General features: G+C 32.5%; 2 protein-coding genes across 3 annotated transcripts; one reads left to right on the forward strand and one right to left on the reverse strand.

Moving 5' to 3' along the window:
* Nucleotides 1-5,953: 5,953 nt before the first annotated feature.
* On the reverse strand, nt 5,954-21,248 carry LOC128990893 (LHFPL tetraspan subfamily member 6 protein-like). The gene is made up of 6 exons (XM_054413535.1): nt 21,161-21,248; nt 9,212-9,310; nt 8,953-9,068; nt 7,939-8,105; nt 7,080-7,178; nt 5,954-6,523 (listed from the first exon to the last, which is right to left on the reverse strand). The coding sequence occupies exons 2-6, from the start codon at nt 9,308-9,310 to the stop codon at nt 6,426-6,428; spliced, it is 579 nt and encodes a 192-aa protein (XP_054269510.1). The 5' UTR covers nt 21,161-21,248; the 3' UTR covers nt 5,954-6,425.
* LOC128990892 (peptidoglycan-recognition protein LF-like) lies at nt 10,018-17,565 on the forward strand. Of its 2 annotated transcripts, XR_008490568.1 has the most exons (5): nt 10,018-10,124; nt 11,139-11,368; nt 12,700-12,836; nt 14,382-14,691; nt 15,438-15,578. XR_008490568.1 is itself a non-coding variant. In XM_054413534.1 (4 exons), exons 2-4 carry the CDS (start codon nt 11,145-11,147, stop codon nt 17,554-17,556), a joined length of 525 nt encoding a protein of 174 aa, XP_054269509.1. In that variant the 5' UTR covers nt 10,018-10,124; nt 11,139-11,144; the 3' UTR covers nt 17,557-17,565. The 2 variants fall into 2 exon arrangements, 1 of the variants encoding a protein (XP_054269509.1); XM_054413534.1 differs by lacking the exons at nt 14,382-14,691; nt 15,438-15,578 and adding an exon at nt 17,393-17,565.
* Nucleotides 21,249-22,674: the final 1,426 nt, after the last annotated feature.

Raw genomic sequence — 22,674 nt, forward strand, 5'->3', positions numbered from 1 at the left:
AATGACTTAAAAGAATCCTATGGTTTTTATTTTCAGTTAAGTAAAACAACTATTACTGTTAAAATTAACTTAACTTATAAAACACAAACTTCACAATTTTATTTAGCGGTGCAGTAGTTCGAAATATAATAAATTTTAGGAAGTCAAAATATATATATATATTTAAAGAGTTTGGCCTCTTTTAACCTTGCATTTGCCCGTCCACATAAAATAGACTACACATCGTGCGTGGAACGTATCCAGGAAAGCAAAGTGTGAGCCGGTACAGTACGAAGGTGAAGTGTACTAATAATTTGTAATGGCAGTGACTAGGATTCGAACTCACGACATCGCTGCCTTGGGCCCGAAGACCGTGACGCTACCGGCTGAGCCACCGACTCACCACTTTTAATATTGCTGCAAAAAAAGGACCAGATTGGGTCAAGAGTACATGTTCCATTAGCCTGTTTAATGACTTGGTTTAAGCGCTTACCAATGTGCCTTAAAATTTCCGTACAAACAAACCAACTACCAACTTTGTCATTAATATTAGTTAAGACATACCATAAAATAAAATATATTTTTTCTTTTATAATCACTGTTTAGTATGACTTGCTGTTACCTCGGCTTCACCTCGTTTGAATTCATAAGTATTAATAAATCTATTGATTTGTTGAGTTAAGCTGAAATAAAACAGAATACAGCTATAATCATAAACATATAATCACGCGTGATTTTAATAAGGTAATAAACTTAAAGAATAACATAGAAATAATCACAGATGAGGTATTTTTAACATCAGGTATATGAAAAGTTCCCTTTAGAAAGGAATTACGACCTTATAGGGCTATAATGGATAGTTTAGCGCAAGGGTTCTCGTCATAACGAAAATTGTATGTATATGGTTTATGGGGGTGTGAATTGAAGTTTTCTCAAAAGTCCATGGGCACTTTGGGAATTATATATGGATCTGGTGATTATTTTGTGTATGTAAGATGCACAACTTAGTCAATTACATGTTTGTACAGTGTTCAGTTCAAGTAACCTGTAACATCTTACATGTCTAGTTTAGTGCTCAGTTAAGGTAGCAAACAGTCGCCATTAAATCCTTACCAAATCCTTCAAGAGATTTAAAGACGACTTTGCTTTGCACATTCGCTATACAATTAATTGACTTTACATTTTGTACTGGGAATTAAAATATTATCTTTATCAACATAAATTGTTAAGTATTGTTTTACTAAGCAATTGAAGTATGGAGTTTTTACACTTTGCTAAATGACTTGATGTGAAAAAATTTTTATCTTTGCCAGTTAATATGGTTGCTGAAGGAGCAAGTTCTATTGTTATTCCTAAAAGTTGGAAGGGTGGTTCAAATCTTACTTTGTGTTTTTGGATTTTTGTGTTGTAGGGATTTTGGATAATCATTTTAAGCAAACAGTTTAACTACTGGCCATGTTACAAGTTTACGACACACATTTTGTTTAATATTATCATTAAATTATAGACAAATGGGAAATGATACCTTGTCTAGAATTGACTCCACTTTGAATCAAATCAGCAAACCCAGGATTTTAAGGTAAGCACTATAACCACATCACTATTTTATTTTTCAAATAATTTTATATTTTACCCTTGCTTATTGTAAAGGAACGGTCCAATAATTATATATAGAAATAAGGACCTTATATACAGACATAAATATATATTTTCACACATAAACCTTTAAGGTTTTGTAATGGTACAAGGACCAACACCGCAGTAGGTACAATTCTTTATGTCGGAGACCACAGAAATGTCGCATAATGTGAGCCTAGTGCACGATACCTGTCGTGCTGTTGAGAGTTCACAGGCGAAAGTTTAATCAAATAATATCCATGACTTGTTAGTTCTGGGGCACATTGTAAATAACTTTTGTTTGAAAGAGATTTAGGGGGATAGCACATAATAATGATTCAAAAGTACTTATTCATTTTCAAATTATCTAGGACAATTATTCTGTTTTCGTATATTCGTGTATTGTTACATTAACGGTTGGATTTTAGGATTTTCAATCTGAAAAATGTTTATTAGTATACATTAAAAGCTGATTGGAATTACTGAAAGCAACGATTTACCCCCATAAAACAAAATGTAATAAATATACAACAATAGTAATAAATATATTCAAATATGCTAATGATCTCGTTTGCACCGCCATATAGTCCAAACGACTTCGTTGTACAATTCCACCTTCTTACTGTTTAAAAATATATTTAACCTATTTTGATTCTTCATTTGACTACTAAGAAGTTCCCAGTGAGCTTTTCTTACATGATTTCCAGTTTAGGCTGTGCTCATATACTATTCTTGTTTTTAATTCGGAAATAATATTCTAGACCCAGATTTTATCGTGAAAACTTCCTGATGTTTGCTAATCGTTCTGTAGGATTTCTTCTTAACGTCCTAATGACATTTTCAACGATCTACAGATTTTTCAATGTAATATATCAAACACAAAACCGTCATGGCTAATGGATGCACAATAAAATCAAGATACATCAGTTTTAGTAAAAACGATTACAGTGTGTGACTGTAAAAAAAATGAAAACAAAGCTTTACTGTTCAATGAATAAGCTGAGGCGTGACCTATTTTTATAAATTTAACAAGTATCAAACCTAAGCAAAAATTCACCATCATACTTCACTCTGTTCTTGAACTTACCAATATGATTGTCCAAAAATTAATTATTACATCCCAAAACACACAGTGGAGTTTACAGTTAACGTATAGAGGTCAAAAGACACGAAAGGTTGCGTGCAACGTGCAACACAGTAACACGTTTAGAGCTAATAAAGTATAGTAACACTTTATTGAGCTGTAGTAAAGTAAGAATTTAGATTTAAAAGATCAGGCATGGATTGAACAAACTACTTTATGAACTGTCATCTTTACTGAACCACTGAATATAAGGAGTTTAAGGAGTTGTGTCAACGTCCGGTTTTTGTTTGATGGCGTTTCGCTGATTTTAAACTTAGTTTCACTTCACCAAACATTTTTTTCAAACATCACCTTTCCTTGAAATACTACTCGTAAAATTGTATCCAAGCATTAAGGTGCAAAATTCAAAGTGCACCCTAAAATACAAAATCTTGTATCCAAATTTAGAACACTTAAAAGTTACTTACGTTTTAATAAGGTAGTAAATGTCACATTTGTACAATCAATTCTTTCCGGTGTATATAATATTACTTGTTTTAAACTCACAGACAAAATTATTTATTGGACCTCAGCTAAAATATTTCATAATTTAGCTCAGTTTATATAGCCATATAGCTATCATATATTAATCATTATATTTCCCTCTAATCATACTTTACATCATTACTAACAACATCAATGTTAACAAAGGAGAATGGGAATATTTCCATTGAGTATAAAATACTTTAACATTCATTTGTATCTCACTGTTGAAGGAAATGTAGAAGGAAGACACCCAGGATGTCAGTTGAGTTACGTCACATCCTTTCTGGGTAATAAACACATCCATTGTGCTGGTGCTGTTGCAGTTGCTAATTAACAAAGGGGTGAAATTTCACAGAACAAACTCTTATAAAAGATCTAGGCTTGTGTCTATGAAAATATAGACAGATTTTAAGTGAGAATTCAAGTAACTAACGAACCCAACTAATTAAACTAGTACTTTCCTCCAATAAGATATATAAAGGCGAGCTTTAAAATTGTCACTATTGTTGTGCCAAAACAGATTAAACCAGCTAAAATAGTAAACTTTCATTGTTTTTTGCCAAAAGTTAATATTTGTATGATATAATTTTTCAAATAAAGCCACAACCCAAGAATCCATTAAAATAATAGTAAAATATTCAACTAAATGATAAAATACTGTACTTTTTCTGTGTGGAGGTGTTAGTACATTGCGGGTATTGGGTAACAAAGTTATTTATATTCTTTATAATCACCTTGGGGCGGAAAGAGATTGTCGCACGACAGTTCATATACACGCAATATGACGTGTTATGTCAAAGTGGCAGTCAAACAAGGCTTAGTCGGAGTTGTAAGGTGTCATGTGTGAGGAATGTTCCAGAAGAATGGCTTGAATGATAAAAGGTTTGTAACTTCCTAACAGTTTTCTCAATAAAAAAATTACATTTATAAATTCTTGTAGCTATTCAAATATTTTGATCTTGTTTCTTAATATACTTCTACCCCCTTCTTCCAAAAGGACAAATTATTATGATCTAGAAAATTTGAACTAGAAAATCTGTACATTTTTCTTATTTATATTACACCAGTGAGATCAGCAATGTTGGTTTTTGCCTAGGTTTTTTTTCAAAAATTTGTTCTTGTTCTTAAGAAATTTAATAACAAATTTCTACAATTAATTACTTCAATAAGAATTTGTTGACGGTTTGCAATATACTGATAGTTACCTACCCCCTTAGACTATTAATACAACAGTCAATGGTATCACTCTCAAAAGCCAACATCTTAAAAGCGAATACAAAATTCTCCACTAAGATTAGATAAGATCGGATTGTATGTTAGTATTTTTTTACAGTCATATTTTAATCCATTTTCACGATTGAAAAGGTTACCACAGAAATATGATCTTCGAGGGTTTGTCTTAAAATGATATCTTAAATGTTTTCTGTATGTTAAAATAAAGGTATGGTGTAATGAGTGTGATAATAACTTCAATGGATTGCCTTAATAGATATATTTACCGAATTAAAATAGTTTATTTTAATTATGTCATCACCATAAGTCAGTTGTTCACACGGGCCAAAATTCCGTTTCAACCCTCACTTTATTCCGACCTGGCCTTGACTTGGTTATTAAAGTAGGAGGTGGAAAAGAATCTTTTCAGGGTCAGGCAATAGCGATGGCATATATTTACATTGATTCCCATCACCTGCTATGAGTCGTTACCGTAGAGATAGAAAATATATAGTTCAGATTCACGTTTATATGATAATTGAAGTAACGTTCCCATCACATTTAAAAATCATATGAGAGTTAGCTTAAAGCAGAACACGTTGTTATAGTCCCATAGTGTTTCTTAAAAAAAGCTTCTCTCGAAACTTACTATTATTTTTTACGTTTTTTACTATTTGTAACGCTATATTGTTATAGGTTTAAACCTCACAGATAACGCAGGGATTTAAACTTCGGAGCTGTAGGATGTAGAGAAAAGAATTTATTTATAAAAATAAATACAGTATCTCTGCCTTAAAAAATAAGGTTGCCAATGACAGAAAAATAGTACACATAAAATATCGAAGGATTATACAGCTATAAGACTGATTAATTTTGATGTTTGCCATATAGATGATTTCTCATTATGGCCAATGAACCTCGTTTCATGAATAATAATTTTCAAAAAGGATTTGTCCAAATCATATTGTTTCCAAAAGTTCACAAACAAATTTGATAATGTTCCTCTAGAACCAATAAACAATCCAATCACCTCAATTTTCGAAATTTCAAAATTTTGCTTGAAATATTCAAAGGTAGAATCATAATTCTTTTTTCTCTTCTTCATTTACTTCGTTAGCTTGATTTATGTTTATTTCAAATCGAATTGTAGAATCGAGAATTATATATTGTCTATTAAATAAGCTACTCTCTGTATCTATTTGAGGCCCTTTGTTCCTTTATAAACAATAGGGATTTTTTAACCCTAAGAATTTACCTCACTACTATATTATAGGCTAAACTACTCAAGGGATTGCAAGAAGCAGATATTTACACACAGAAAGTAACAGTATGTCTCAGTATAGTATAATTAATATATATATTCGTACATTTAGTTTATTTTTACATTTTCTAAGTTTTACAACAGTTTTATTCCAAGTAATGTACATATTTTTAAATTATTAAATAAAACAAATAAGCTACATATTAATACAAATTGAACTATGTACCTATAAAAGTCCTCTTAGAAATTCAGGTTTGTTAATATTTTTTCCAGAACCTTTCCAAGTTTTTAAATTAATAGGTGTACATTTTCTATCGGTTGAATTAACCACTTTGTAAAGTTTTGCGGCACATCAATCGTTATGAACTATCTAAAAAAAGCTTTATAAAAACCAGAAAAATATATTTACGAAGATTGTTTACCACGGAAAGTGAAATTCACTCATTGTCCGATCATCGAGACACTGCACTCCTCACTGTGCCTACTCAGGAACTATAAAAATCATTTCGTTTATCAAACGTTCCACAAACTTAGCTTGAATATTAATTTTGTAAATACTTTCCAGTTCGGATTTTTTTACAAGCTGATTTCTTTTCTTAGATGCACACTGAGAAAGAGTTGAACGTTCAGCTAGAAATTCTATAGCTTCCAACGGATGTGGCATCCTGTAGGAGACTTCCTGGGACACTATAGCTGGGTGGATGTCTCCATGAGCAGCTTGGAGGTCAACCCCAAGGGCAGGGAAGGTCAGCTTCTGGCTATCATGGGGTTGAGGGAGAAACATACGAGGAGTAGCAGAAGTGCGGCGACGACTAGGTATACTGAGTAGGACACCCGACAGTTACCTTTTGTAACAGAAAACAATTAATTGAAGTAGAACCTCAATAAGACCCTCGATAACATGTCCTTAGAGAGTAATTTTCATAAACCTTTGATTGCAAATGTCCTTTAATTACACGTTATTGCAAACCTAGATAAGTCAACCTTTGTATTTGATTATTCCCTTCGACTTGTTATCGAGGTTCTGCTGTATTTGTCTAGAACGGTTCCTAAAACAAATGTTTGAATATAAGTATGTGTAATCTCTTAATTATTTTTTACACAAATTAAGTTCATAGTAAGCACTAACAACATATCTCTATATTCCTCGTTTGTTCCGTTTTAAACTTAAAACAATATTTTATTAATTTATTTAAAGTTTATAGTTTTAAACCGCACCAACTAGCACTATATTAATGTTATAGGCATCATAAATCGTTAGATGAACTGTTCTACAAGTAATGATACTATAAACTATACACAAACAATACGTTTCAATACTTTCATTGTAGATATATTTGTATATTTATTGTAACGTTTTCCTGCAAATGATTGTTTAGATACACAAACCGTTATGCTTACCCAGACTGAAGGCATGTGCACCAGGACCACAACAATCCCTGACCTCCCTGTTGTCCAAACCTAGAGGGTAGATGGCCACCCCTCCACTCACCACCAGACCTTGGGCAAAAAAAGAATAAAACATTGAAAATGTTGAAAGACTTGCATGCATAATTTTGAATATTTGGCGAGTACATTAAACCAAACCTCTATTAATTAGTAATTTTTTTATATCCAAGATTATTTTTAAATTTTTTAATGACAAAAAATTGGTACTTTTGAAAACTTTGAAAATATTGTTTTTGTCCATGTGTTTCTTAAAAAGGTGGTTTACCTTAAATAGGCCTATATGGATGTGGTTAATAGATGAACAATATATCAGTATGGTAGGTTCAGTGGATGTTCCGCTATATATGTACCTGAACTTATAGAGAATCTCCATTTAAAAGGCATTGAACAGGAAAAGGTACCGTCTCCCCTTAAGATAAAGTTTTATTTACCTTATTAATTTGATTATTCACTGTGCTGATTCATTTTCCCTTGTTTGAAATTGTATTATTGTAATTGTATAATTATATTATTGTATTGAAATTGTATATTGTATATATTATTATTGTATTTGTTAGATCGAGTTAATCTTTCTCTTTTTATTAATAAATTGTTAATTCATTTAGTAACTCTTGTTTTATTCTCATTCCCGGACCTCACACATTAGCCAAGCCAGTCAATTAACTTTCCCACCCATTAAAAATCATATCCAAAGTTACATTTATGAGTTACACCTGAGTTCTTTAGATTTTGAGACACAATGATTAATTATTGTGTGAGTAAATTTTGCCTTAATGTGTCACACCCTTGCAAGACTACTGAAATTGCATACTTGCTAACAGCTGCATGTAGCCAGCTAGCTTAGCTGTGGTTGTATGGATAACGTGATCAAGACAGCATGCTGACGTGGCGACCACTGCCACTATGATGCTGAGGACACATCCCACAGCCACCAGAACTGTAGATGCTTGCCACCATACACTGGGGATGTCCTTCCATCTGTGGATAGGAAGAAATACTAAATGTAAATATGGAAATATTAAAATGTTTTTGGTATGTAGATATAAAGTGATGGGCTTCTAAGAATTTGTATAAGAAATCATACCGGAGTGCATAAGGGGGTATGTAATTTCGATATAATTCCTCGATAACTTAAAAAAAGGAAATACAAAAACTCGTGCTAATTTTACAAATTAAGTACACTTTTTTAAAGAAACTTTCATGCACGAAATGATGTGAAAAGGTATTATTTATATGCAGACCATTTGTATAACTGGTTCAATTCCAACCAATCGCACTGGTACTTAATCCCGATCGAAAACTAACCTGACTGGAAAGTATTTTATAGAAAATCTTTGATGAAAGTTACAGCCTTATATAATAAATGAAAAGTAAACCTTACATGATTGACTAAGTGTAACAACAATTTAAATATTTTTTTTATATGATTGCAGTAAATATTATTTTTAACACGTTTGTTAACTATTTATGACCTTGATTAAAGTTAAAGTCCTCGTTAATTAATTATCAATGCTCTTGGTAATAGATGGCTTCAGAGGATACCTAAAAAAAAAATGGTAATCCAATCGTGAGTTTTTATCACTATACAAATGTCCACCGATGTAGTTAACTTTCCTTAATCTACGTGCACAAGGCAGTCTCTGCCTATGTAGACTTTCTCTGTGGTTTGTCATCGAAATCTTATTCTCTCTCATTCAAGTAAAGTGTGTTCAGATATTATAAATTTACTTTTTTTAATATATGAAAAGAATCACAGTATTTTGTTAAATTGTTGATCCCTGCTAACATTTTTAGCTTTGATATTCTTCCACATTCTCATGAGTACCTGGAGTATCTTGCACATTGTATGACGATGTCTACTGTTCCCTGGGGTGAACTCCTGGGGAAGTTGCATCTTCTGAAGCTGTTGAAGGAAGCATCCACTCTGCCGAGTAATTTGCCCTGAAACATATGCATCAACGTTACAACAACTTCTACTCTTTTAGAAACGCCTTATTTAATGGTTTGCACTTTTTAAAGACATTTTTTCTCAATTCTGGAGGTTTTTAGTCAAGAAATGAGTAAGTTCTAGTTATTTATTTTACCTGTATCCAGTAGGGTAGATAACAACCGGAGCAACACAAGACTGCTGCGCCGACAGACAGGAACGCCCAAACGTGTCCTGTGGGCGTCAGAGAACCCATCTGTCACAAGGATAATAGATTAATCAAAACATCGTTGAATTAATTTGTAGGTAATTCTGAATCTGAAGTGTAAAATTGAATGACAGGCATTTGCAAAACGTACAAATAGAAAGTTGTTTTTTTTCTTTCGTTGAGTGTTTTCCATTAGTGGTACAAAATGAGCTGTAATGATTGTCTTTGTAAACAAACTCTGAGGGTGTTATCAATTTAGTTCTCTACATGTTTTGCTTACGTACGATTATCTACAAATAGGTACACCGTTCACTAAGGTTTAGTTTTTACAAGGAACACGTTTATTCATGTATTTAGATTGCAAATTAACATTACATTTTGGTCGAACTAGTTTGTGTTTGCTCTATAGGTTTATAGCTTTACTATCCAGATGTTTTCCACCACATTTGCGTAGACTGTTTTAGAGGGTGTACATTAACAGAAGTATAGTATATTCATAGTATAGTAACAAAAGACAAAAATTGATCCAAGTGCTGTGAACATAAAATAGGTTTACAATTTAGATAACATAATTAGTCTTGATAGTTAGAACAGTGTTATCGCTTAAGTCTTCATTATGTGAATTTGAGATATGAACCTGTTCGAGTATTGTATTGTTACATTGGTTTTACTTTGAAAGTCCGTTTGTGTTTTATATAATATATCAGTGTTAAATAGTGAAAATCTATTTTTTACCACTTTTAAGTGTGAGAATGTGTTTATGTGACTGTGTGAATTGAAAAGTACAGGAAAAATAATGGAATAAGTCATACTTACTAAATAGTAGCTTAGTGGTTAAATTGTAAGCACTTTTTCCTATATTGTGAGTAAAATAACATTATTAGTACAGGTAAAATAATACATAAACACTCCATATAAACAACAAAATTTGTACATTCATGAAATTTCACCCGTATGTTACTAATTATATGAGAAATGAAGTTCAAATGAGTTCCCAAAATTTTGGGCATCCTAAGGCCCTTTTTGGGGCCCTTTTTGTTCCGACGGGCCCTTGTTCCTGAATAATTTTGATTTTACGTTTAAGGTCGAGTGAGGTGTGGTTTTCGACGGTTTTAGTTATTTTAAATCGATTGGGACTAGTTTTAAGTGTATTAAACCACTCTATACAGGGTGTTTCGAAATATTATTACTTTTTAAATATTAAACATTTATTCATAAAGTAATAAAATTAGTTACCTCCATGCTCTATATAAAAGGGGATTATTTAAAATAATTGTAATTCTTTACTACGTAAGGGAAAAGGATCACAAGTCATTTTAAAATTTTTAAATCACATTTTTAAATCAAACGTGCACTTATAACTATCCTGCAAAGTTAACCGAGAGAATGTTATTTTTTCTATAATTTGACATAAAAAGCAATCAATGGTTTTACTCAAATTTTTCCCAAATTTTGCGTATACAATAATTGCATTATATATTTTTTAATTTCCAAAAACATAGTCATGACATTGACTATTGGATACTGAAGTAGACTTCCCATCTATATAGACCAGCCATTGCCAATAAAAAACCCTTATATTTGTTTATATTTGTTGAGTTAGTATTGGTTTCTACCTTATATTTTGTTGCTGACCAAGTTGGCGGGCCATAACAGTTGCTTACAATTAGTCATTTCATTAGTTTAACTAGGTAAAACTGTTCGTGTATCCGACAGAAATGAGTAATTTAGATCAGCACTGTCTGTCAGTGGCTCACATCAACTTAGATGCTTTTTATACATAAAACTGGTGACAACTTTAACATGTGGATGGAATGTCTAGTTTTATTAATATTGAAAGGTCATCACCACACAAATTAATCCACCACAACTGCAGGTCGAGATGGCGCGGAAGGAAGGCCAATACGCGCAGTTCATACCCCGTCAGATGTGGAAGGCAGACCCTGAGTTCCCCAAGGGCATGACTCCTCTCAAAACCCCAGTGGAGAATGTAGTAGCCGCCTGGACCAATACACCGCCATGCTCGAGTCCTCAGGAATGCATGACTGCAGTGAGGATGATTCAGAAGAAGCATGTCGAGAGTGGACTTCCGGACATTGCCCACAAGTAAGTACAGGAAGACTCTCGGGGTAGGGTAGTGAAATGTACAAAGTGTCGGTAGGGTAGTATGCAGAATCAGTAATGCAGTTGGTGGTAGTAGATTGCCATGTTATCATCAATATCATTATAAATCGAGATGGGGACGCCACCTTTTGATTCTCAGGCGATCCCTAACCCAGCCAGGTTGCTACTACTCCACCCGGCATCCCTCGACTAGTACACGGCAGCCGGAGTGTTTAACCGACCACGACACAATCTGACGACATGTCATGTCGTGCAGACGTCACCGATCCCGTATTAGCTTGTTTCACATCCAACCGGCTGTCGGGTGCCGGGTGTATTACAAAATGTTAATATTTTATTATTTTAAGTGTTCGTAAGTTGGTGCTGTAATTAATAATCTAGATATAGTCTAGTAGTGTAGGTAATTTTTTAATTTGTACTACAGTCGGTAATTTACTGGGTAGTATAGTCAGTTATGTAGGCGATGTTGTAATCGATACAATAGCCTAGTCGTGTAGTTGATGTGGCACTGATACGGCAGGCTTTTGGTGCAGCTAATAAGAAAGCAGTTTGCATGTTGATTGTAATGTAATAAAATTATCTAATGTGGTACAGTAGTTGAAATATATTGTGTTTAATAAGGTTCTCAATAATAAACGCATGCAGTTAGTTCAATAGATGACGAAACAGTCTGTAGTAGGTGTTGTAGTCGGAACAGTCTTTAAGATTCGTAATGTAGTCATTACGTTTTTTTATGTAATATAGTGTAATATAGGCCTACACAGTAATAAAAAGTATGTAAAACCATAAAATGAATGACCTTTAAAAGTATTGAAATGTTTAACAAATACCAGTCTTTAAACAAATCTGTATTTTTAAAACTGAAATAGATAGAAAGATTCTGTTTGTAAGATTGATTCTTAACAAAGGTTCCGCATTTTTTTACACCAACAAATTGTTTGACCCCCCTAACAGGGTAGGGGGTAGGGGGTATCTATTTCGGTTTAAAATACAGATTTGTTTCCATATTTGTGAAATTAGTGCTTTTTCACATACAGTAAATCAAATTTTGGAATAACTACAATTTTGACTAGGGGTGAGATATTAATCTCGGGTTTGCGTCATAGTGTTTCTTTTGACAAATCGTTCAAAATGAGGGGTCACTCAATAGGAATTGCTATTTGAAAAAAAACCTGTTAGGGGGGTTAAAATATAAAAAATATTTTTGAATCAACGCCACAAACAGAATATTTCTATCAATTTCGGTTTAACCTTTGTGTTATTAACCTATGTGTGCTAGAAGTTTACTCTAAACTCTTTTTTCTTGTTGCAAGTTTCCTGATAGGAGGAGATGGAAGGATCTACGAGGGGAGAGGGTGGAGGCACCAGGGACCTGTCTACCCAGAGACAGTCGAGGACCATGAGAGACTTAACAACAACTGTGTGGAGATAGCCTTCATTGACTGGGCGTGTAAGTATAACCAATGATATTTCATGTTGTCTTCTTGTTTAGCCGTCTGAGTAGCCAAGTGGTTATGCTCGTCTTCAAACCTTAAGGATACTGGTTTGATCATATGCCGGAAAGTTCATTATTATTATTCCATATGTTAAAGCTATAATTTAATAGTGCTATGGTGCTATCCAACAAATGGCTGAAGGCCAAAAGAACACTGAAACTGTTCACACTGAACACGGATGGGGGAGTGAGCTGGCGTAGTGGTTAAGAGCGCGGGACTTCAGTCCGTGAGGTCTCGGGTTCGATCCCCGCCAAGTCACCAATGGATTTTATCTAAGTGACAATGCCGCAACCCCTAGGTCTAGCCTGAAGTAATGTGAAAAACAATCCCAGGCTCGTGCCTAGCGTCCTAGGAAAAAAAAACACTGAACACTGAAAAACTGATTTTAGTGAGAAAATCAGGACTTTATTTATTCTCTGATGTATTAACACATTTAAATAAAACATAATATTGTAATTTCCTAGAAAATACCTTGAAAGTTTCCATTAGGATAACTTGCGATAGGTATTTTAAATTATAAATAAATTAATACATCTTATAAAGAATCCTGGCCCTCATAGATCAATTTAAAAGTTGGTTGATGGTATAATAGGAACACTGTATATCCTGACACAAATAAGATCTTTACTGACGTAAACCTCAATTTAATTAGAATTCACAGAACTTTGCTGAATTATCTGGCAGAACTACCTAATTCAACTTACCCATAAAATGTCACAAAGCGTACGTAAGGAAGTTAACTGGTTTAAAATTGTCTTAATTTTTAGCCGTAAATAAACACGAATCGCTCTGATTGAACCCTGAATTAGTTTTAAACCTTAAATACCTTTTATTATCCTTGATTACGAATTCTTAACAAACACCACTAAACTTAACGGAAAGATAGTATCACATTTTTTTGGTGTCTCGGCTTTTAGTTTGGAAGGTACGGGATCAATTCCACATATCCACATTCAATATCCACATGCAATTTTGACGTTTGCACAAAAAAAAAACCCCGTTTAGTATTATACAAAACAAAAATTGTTACATATATTTTTCTATTTACTAGGAGCAAGTTACAAAAATAAACAAATCTGTATTAGCTAATTAGACAAACGTAAAATACTTCTAGAAGATTAAGAGGAAATGAAAGTATAAGTTATTCTTGTTGTTATTCAGTAGTTCATCAAACAAGACATTTTATACTGTATACCAAGGATTACGTAGGCAACACGGTTTTTAAAATATAGAACAAGAATATTTCAGTACAGATGAGTTAAATTTTATTACCAATTGCCTAACATTTGACTTACTAACAATTGCCTAACATTTGATTCAGAAGACAATCGGCTAGCACGAACTCATTAAACAAGTTTCGCAAATGAATAAACAAGAAAACACTATCCTACGGATTTTATGTAGTTCTTGTGGAAATATTTAAACCCATTAGATTAAAGAGAAGTGTGAGATAAACTATATGAAATGTAAAAAAGAACAATATCAGAAATGTGTTTAAGGTGATGATTGGCCATCAGAAGCATATTTTACCACTTTCTCTTGCGTCGTAACTGACGGCCAAGAGGCCAATGCTCTGGGAGGGATCTTCACATTGTACATTGAGAAGAAAGGGAAAATAAGCCTCTTTAAAACCTACGATCCGGTCAAGGATTATGAGCAAATCGTCCCCCCGGAGCTTCGTGAAGAAGTGTACAGGGAAATGAGGGAAAGAGAGGCTCAAAGAGCAGCAAAGTTAAGAAGAAAGATAGAATAAAAGTGTCTTTGTGAACAAAATCGCAACTTGATACACACAGTCTTCATAACCTAAAAGTAATTTCCAGCTTAACTATTTACTCTCTAAGAAATTATACAATCCCTAGTTTAAGTATGACATTTCTTTTTCCCTGTTTGGTGGTTTGAGAAATATATTTTGAATGTGCGAGTAGAAGTAAGTAAAAAACAAGAGACAATGAAATGATAAGTTTTAGCATGTTCCTATTTAACCTTTTAAACTTTCAGAAATCTAAAAAATTTGCTCTCATCCTACGTACACTGTGTGTATGAAATACTGTTTAATAATCACCAATTTATTAGTCACCATTTTGTTTCATCAATTTTAATATGAAATTTCATTTTGCGATAAAAAATAATATCTTGATCCAGATACAACAGCACGCAAACAAATGATTATTTGATATTCATTAGGATTTTATGCAATGTAAAAAGTATGATTTTATTAAAGATAAACTTGTAAATAGTTTCCACTAATGGCAAACTATACAAATAAGTGATGTAGTGACCACAATTCTTTGAGCTGCTGTTGTTTTATACGTCTTGTTCAACATCTTTCTTAGGCTAAAATAATATTGGTTTTTTCTATATGCTGGTTCACCACAAAAGTCCATGATATTCGTTCCTCGATCAAATACCACAACTGAATTTAATATTTGCTTTGTTTTGATTCGTATTTGCTCCTCATAAAAATGTTCAATGTGAAGATGCAATGTGTAAGAATAAAATCGTACTAAGAAATTGAATTAGGATACAGTATGAAGCATAATATTATTTTGTTAAAGCACAGGATCCAACTCCCAAACAAATGATGTGTTTGTCCCCAATTGTATTGACTGGACAAGAACTCCTTCGTATCGTGGGGGCTTTCAACTTCTACTGGAATAGAGACGGGTTTGTGAAGAGAGTGACAAGTTACAATCCGTTTGGCAAGAGAAACAATCTTAAAAGTTAATTTTTTCTGTTCTATTTCTATTTCTGTAAAATCATTTTTAATAAACCATTTATTGTAAATTAGTTTTGCGTTTTCGTTTTCTTTGTATCCCCTTTTAACTCGGGTTTCCTGATACATGTTATCATACGAAAAGGTCAACGTACAGTAGTTAGTTCAGCTCAGTATTGGTATTTCGGTAAAAACCTAGGTCAGTAACATTTTGTAAATATGTTTTAGTGAAATAAAAATAAAATTTATCTTTCCTGATGATTTCCGGTGTTTTGCAGTTTAACTATACCCTATAACCTATAAATTTAGTGGTTACCCTATACATTACCTGTACGTGAAACGAAGAATAAAAAAAAACTAATGGAAACTTAGGGGAAGGAAGACGGAATAGAAACACAAGACCTAAATAATGCGGAAAACACAAGAATCTCCGTTTCAAAAAATGTCAGTGTAAAATGGTTTCCCGGGCTTTCCTGGCTTTCCTGGCAAGACGATTGGTGTAGAGCTGTTGTAGGTTTGTTTGGGGAATTACAGATTTATTTTGAAGATGCTAAGATTATGAATAAGAAACACATAACGTATAAATTCCACTTAATGAGAAGAGATGGTGTCGTTGTTGTGATTTTAGTATTATTTTGCTTCAAGCAAATGAGTTTTTTTCTTATTTAACCAACCCACCATGTTAAACTTCCCTATCCCAAGCGTGATGTAAACAACTCGGTGAAAAGAACGTTACTGATAGAAGAAGAGTGAAATGGATAATGAACAATATTGTACGTAACCCCCTGTATATTTTCGGGCCAGGTATAATCTTGTACGTTACACGTTACGCAAGAGCGTTTTTACAACACTTAGGTGAATTATGCAACTCGCTTCCGCTCGTTGTACAATATTCACCTGCGTGATATAAAAACGCTCTTACTACACTTGTAACGTAAATAGCAATTATATATATTATAGACTTATGGTGGTCTTAAGACTTTTAAAAAAGAATCCACTTTAAATCCAGAAATTAGTCTTGCCAACAAACAATTTGCTATGAATCTTGTCATTTACAGGCTGAACGGTTTCCTCCAATTTTAAAGAGAGATTCATATCATCATATGATTCTCGATCGCTTTTCTGACATGTCATTACATATCTCAATCACTAATGAAATAAAACTTCGGTTTGAATGGCATATATTGTGATAATAGATTTGTTTTTAAGTATTTAATACATTAAATAATGTCAATTTACGTATCGTTTACTTAGTCTTGCACTAACTGATTTAATGAGTAAATTATTGTAAAAGTAATAGTTTTTCAATCCTTTCCTTATTATTATATTTTAATTTTATTTTGATCCGGAAAGTAGAAGATAAAAAAAAATAATCAAATTAAGCTACTGAAAGTGAGTAGCCTACTTTGGAAAATGCTGTTTTAATTTTATTACTTAACGCGTACCTTGTGACACCGAAATGGCAAATATTTGATCTACTTATATCATACCAAACTAAAAGTTCAATCGTTGCTCACACTATGAACGACTGTTTCCACTATGTTCTGCCTAAGTAAAAAAACCCGTTAAAGTTTAAGTTGAGATAGGAGGTCCATCTCAGTATTTATAAAGAAGACAAATCTTATTTTACCTTTATATACTTTTTCTGAGACTTAAACTTTGAAATTGTTTTCATGATTTGAATTCTGATAGATCTTGCACTATGTTTAACTGCCAATCAGTTTTATGCTTGATTCTTTTGATGATTTTGAAGCTTTGGGTACAGCAACCACTTTGATTAACTTTTACATTTTCCAGACGACCAAAAGCAAACAATTTTCTTCGAGACGATGGACGTCCTCGTTGGTCAGGTACAGGAGTTTGGACATATCACTGAAGCCTTCAGTCTCTACCTATCGTTGAGAGGAGACATTGTTCTGTTTGAAAGATATTCCAAGGACAAAGCTAAACAAGTGTTCTAGTTTGTAGTCTTTACGTCAAAATTAAACTTAAGTTTCTTTAATTACAAATCTAATACCTTTAACTAGCTAGTTAACAATTTAGAATTTAGATTTTCGAAGACTTACCCTACTTTTTCATAAAAGACCATCAAAATAATTGTTCTTGTTGAAAGTAATTATTTATTAGAATGAGTTTTAAGCTTAGGGGATTTTTTTTAAGTTCCCAGAATATATTTAATTATAAAAAATAAACTATTAACACACTTCTTAGTAAAAAGTTGAAATTGTTTAACTTTTCTGTTAAATGTGTGTTAAGAGTTTGTTAATTTATATGACATAATATATTTAAGTTATTGGTGATTTTAATTGACTGGAATTGTAGACTGTAATTTTTTTTAAATACATTCAAAAGAAAACACTAAGATGGTTCTCTCACTGGTTTCAGATTTTTATTTTGTAACCATAAAGGTTGTCGCCAATTTTGATTTTGAACGAAATTCTGATCATAAATCCAAAGCAGCTTACTCGTTGATGGTTTTAATTATCAGTTTTTTCTAGACGAAGAAGTTTTAATTTTTTTAAACAATACTTTTTCCATAATACTATGGTATAGGGGAAGAAAGGTAAAAAATAGAGAAAACCTATTAACATTTTAATAGCGATGTTTTGGATTTATATGGCCAATAACATTCAAACAAAATTATTTTAATTTATCACTGTATTTGTTTTAAAAAGAACTGAACGGTGGCTGTGATGTTTATTTAAGTTTAAATGTTTAAGATTGTGCTAAATAAGCATAACATTATTAATGAACTAGAATATACATACTTATCAGACCAAGTATGAAAAAATCACTTATACAAACTGTAGAAAAGTAGGACGGAAGCTACGTCGTCTTGAAGAAAACTTTCATTCGTCACTTAAATTAAATTCCTTCTTGCAGAGAACGAAGCAGATATTATTTTCTATAAAAACATAATTTTATTCAGTTTCATTCATATTTGAGCACCCACCTCTTTACAAAAATTACCTGATGTTTTAAAGTATAAGAATAATCATACCTAATTAAACATATAGAATGTTTCACATTTAAAAAATCCGACAGTTTCAGAACTGTTCTATAAGATTTTGTTGAAAGTAATTTTCAGTGGTTAATGCACATTATCATAATTAATTTTGCTAAATACTCTTTGTAAAAAGTTAAGTACGAACAACGAATGGTTTAGTTCTAATGTTCAACCCTTATGCGTCATTATTTATAAAAATATCTATTATTAACATAAATTCGTTTTACTTTTTTTTCTGAAGTAGTGCAACAGTATGTATAAGTCACATGAACAAGCCAGAGGTCATAGGGGATTGCAATGATGAGATGTATGTGGTCGGTTAAAACCAACAATATCCAAGCTATCACCTAACACCTAACCGCAACCACGGAGTTATCGTGGACGGTGTACTGTATGTTATCTGCTCAGGCCTACTACTGCGTATTAAATAGTAATTACAAATATAACTCACTTGCTAGTTTTATTGCTATCAAATTACAATTTCTATTACTTTTACTTTATCCCCCTAAACCATAGTATATGGAGAAAGTATTGTTTTTGAGAAAATTTTCGAGTATGAGTTTTCAGTGGATATATCCGTTTTGGGTCCCTTAGATTGATTTTCGAAGTGATGTCTGTGTGTGAATGTGTATAGAGCTACAGACTACACCTGTGGTCCGATATTGATTAAATTTGGTTTTGTAGATCCTAATTTATAATAAATCCACTTTTGTCATTTTTTTGAAATTTTTTATTTTTAATGGCGATTTCCCCATAAAACCCCATAAAATAACGGAAAATCGGGGTTTCTCGAAAATGGCCCGAACGATTTTGGTAAAAATTTAGTATGTTTTAGCCCTTTCAATTCTTAACAAAATGACAGAACTCTCATTTCTGTGAAAATTACGGTTCAAAAGTAATTGTAAATTATGTTATTTTCTCATAAAAACCCATGAAAAAAGGAAAAATGAATTTTTCAGAAAAAACTTACTCTTATCAAAAATTGTCTGTTCTTGTTCTTATAATTCTAAACAAAATTGTTCAACCCCTCATTCCTGTAAAAATTAAGGTTCAAAAGTTTATGCAACTTTTGTGATTTTGCCTTTTAAATATCATAGTTAGCTACACTCATCGGTTACCCATGATAAAGGTCGTTGACAAGTTAAGGGAGAAAGTATGTGTCAGATTGCTGATACCGTTTATTTTAAGCTATGAAATCAAACACAGCAGCGTATTATGCTAGTTATAAAGATATTGTTTTGTATGCACTATTTTAACACGGTGTCATCATAAGCTTATCCATGTGACTATAACAATACAAAATCACAGCAGTGATATATTGATGTAGTTTTTGTATTTAAGTAAACAGAATATGAATGCAAAATAAGTGTAGAATAAACTATATGAGCTATATCTTCAATCTTCGATGTCTTTTGATCATTGCAGAGCTCATGCAGTGTAGGTCCATGGTGACGGACAGTTCTCTGAGAATATTACTATACAAGTAGGGATTATTGAGGTATTTCCTCACTACGATAAGTAAAAACAACGTTTTTACGAACGTTTTTGGAGTTAAAACCCGATCCCATCTTAAGGTGAGGAAGTACTTAAACCTTAACAAGAACAACCCAAACCGAAGCTGGTAAACATAACACGTATACATGTGGCCTTGAATCAGGTAAATTCACAATTACCAACAATTAATTGAGACAATGATTGTAAAAGAGAATATATTAATGTGTTAAACAAGGTTTCACGAGAAGAGGTAGCAATTTTGAGCAATTCGGTTCTGGAATTCTGCTGTATGAAATAGTCACTCATTTTAGTAAAAAATTCTTTATTTTACTTCTTATTACTGTACACTTTTTCCAACCCAGGTAAGGAGTGTAAACATAGTACGGCGTAAGAGTTACTGATACTATTTAAAAAATGCCGTAACTATGGTATATGGTTTAAAAAAACAACGTATTTTAAAGTGAAGACCTGAAATACTTTCCTCAAAATTATATCTAAGGCACGATAAATCTAAAATAATAACATACTGTACAGCTTCAAGCAATAAAATCTACCACTTGGTATTGAGGCTTCATAAGATAAAGAACGTTTTACCTCAAATCTTCAACTGTAGAAGAGTTTACTTTGAAACACATTTAGGCCTACATATAGCTTATTATATAAATTTTACAGAAGACTATAAACAAACGTAAATAAAACACTATCAAAAGAATTTTAAATAGGTAGCTGATTTATATATTTATGCTAATAGCAATTGCACTCATAAGAATAACATGCTAACTTAAGAGTCCTAGGAGGATTTCTAAATTAAGATAGGACTAATGCCAATTATGTTATATTTTGCTCTATTCCTACACAATTTCAACTCAATCAGTCAAATAGTTTTCATGTGAAAGAAACTTTCACAAAAAATCAAATTTAACAATTTTTTATATTAGTAAGGTATGATTTTATCATCGCTAAATTTTTTCCAACAATCAAAATCAGTTTTGAACACTTTTAGTTTTGAATACCGGTATCTTAAGTAAATATAAAAATATAAACCAATACACAATTTAGCTCACCTTACTTGGACGTGTTGATAAATTCTGTGGTAAATCTTCGTCACAAAACCACGTGGTGTTGTGGTTCACGAAGGTAAGTCCTCCAAGTAGCCTGAACCGCGTCCAGAGGCGCACTGAACTTGAGTCTCACAGGAAGTGTTCAACAATGCAACAATGGGCTGGTAAGGTGGTACACCCCACCACCCTAAGTGACGTCATCACCACCTCCTGCTTACCTTTAGGAAACAGCTGATTTTGTTTCTCTTTATGCTATATGTGTGTTTTGGAAGATGATGAGTCAGTAATTGATATTAATGGTTGTTGACGTTTTACATTATATAATCACGGGGTGAAATTATAAGTACGCGAGGGCTGAAAGTAACTTGAATAACATTTCTGATTTGTATAAAACAATTAAATTATGGAATAATTCTTGACATTATAAAGAAAGATAAATCAATAAGTGTATTTTTCCCCTTTCAGCGAATTTCCCATATAAGGAAAAATCTATTACCATAGGTCTCCATGGTAAGACCTAGGCATGGGACTAATTTACTTTTTCTTTTTTATGTCCTCATAGGCCTAAAACTTAATACGTTCAAAATTCATGTAAATAGAATTATACATTAGCACGATAACTAGCATAAATTCATTCAATTTTGGTGAAATTTGGGAAAAACGTGAAAACCTACATTCTTGCGGATTTGCGGATCTTTGGACTACAGGAACAAGGTATCATAGGTTAAAAGGGTTTCCCCTATTAAAACCTTCAACCCACTGTACTTCAAAACATAAACTTTTGCTCTTTACTTCGAAATAATTTCGCATGGCATATAATAAACGAATTATTTAGTACTCTAATTCGTTATTGTGCTGTAAATGGCTCCTTAGAAAATTCCAAAAACTATACATTTGAAATTCCCCTGTTATCTTACTGAGAATAAGTAAACTGCAGTAGTAGTTTACTTATTCATGGATGGATATATTTTAATCAAGCTTGGTATATATTTTTTTATTTCATGCTATGCTACGAACATTTTACAAAAATAACCTTGTAACCCCGTAGCAGCAAACCTATTTTCTCAATACACTTAATGCCATTTAAATAGAAAACGAATCTGCCATTTTTGGGAAATATCTTATTGGAAACACAACGAGGCAAAAGGAAATTAGCTTTGTCTGCAGGCTTGCTGTGGCGGGAGTGTTAAAATTTTTTAGTCTTAAAAGTTTTATTGGCTAATAGGTAGGAGATTCAATAGAAAATTCTTCTGTTTCAAGTTAAATTTTATTAGAAAATAAAATATAGCCATGATTATTTCTCTTAGAGCAATCCCTCTCATATCATTCCAGGGCTTTCAATAGTAAAACTAAACATTTATTTAGAAATAAGAATTACATGAATAATGTATGCTACATACCGTTAGCATTCTTAGGTTTCAATTTTTAAATAAAAATACACTTACATCCTCGTTTCTTTCCTTACATTTTCCTTTCTTTCGTTTTTAGCGAATTTCCCTATAGGGAAGTAGCTATTA

The sequence above is a fragment of the Macrosteles quadrilineatus genome, unplaced genomic scaffold, assembly GCF_028750875.1.
Source record: "Macrosteles quadrilineatus isolate MER2022 unplaced genomic scaffold, UCM_ALF_1.0 Scaffold_3__2_contigs__length_128488019, whole genome shotgun sequence".
Classification (NCBI taxonomy): Eukaryota; Metazoa; Arthropoda; class Insecta; order Hemiptera; family Cicadellidae; genus Macrosteles; species Macrosteles quadrilineatus.

What these genes read in the sequence shown, in the direction of transcription:
- LOC128990893 (XM_054413535.1), bottom strand. Translation starts at nt 9,310, where the DNA reads ATGGGTTCTCTGACGCCCACAGGACACGTTTGGGCGTTCCTGTCTGTC. An exon ending in ATCTACCCTACTGGATACAG is followed by an intron (nt 9,069 to 9,211) that starts GTAAAATAAATA and finishes CATATGTTTCAG; the next exon opens with GGCAAATTACTCGGCAGAGT. An exon ending in CTACATGCAGCTGTTAGCAA is followed by an intron (nt 7,179 to 7,938) that starts GTATGCAATTTC and finishes TTTTTGCCCAAG; the next exon opens with GTCTGGTGGTGAGTGGAGGG.
- LOC128990892 (XM_054413534.1), top strand. Translation starts at nt 11,145, where the DNA reads ATGGCGCGGAAGGAAGGCCAATACGCGCAGTTCATACCCCGTCAGATG. An exon ending in CTTCCGGACATTGCCCACAA is followed by an intron (nt 11,369 to 12,699) that starts GTAAGTACAGGA and finishes TCTTGTTGCAAG; the next exon opens with TTTCCTGATAGGAGGAGATG. An exon ending in AGCCTTCATTGACTGGGCGT is followed by an intron (nt 12,837 to 17,392) that starts GTAAGTATAACC and finishes TACATTTTCCAG; the next exon opens with ACGACCAAAAGCAAACAATT.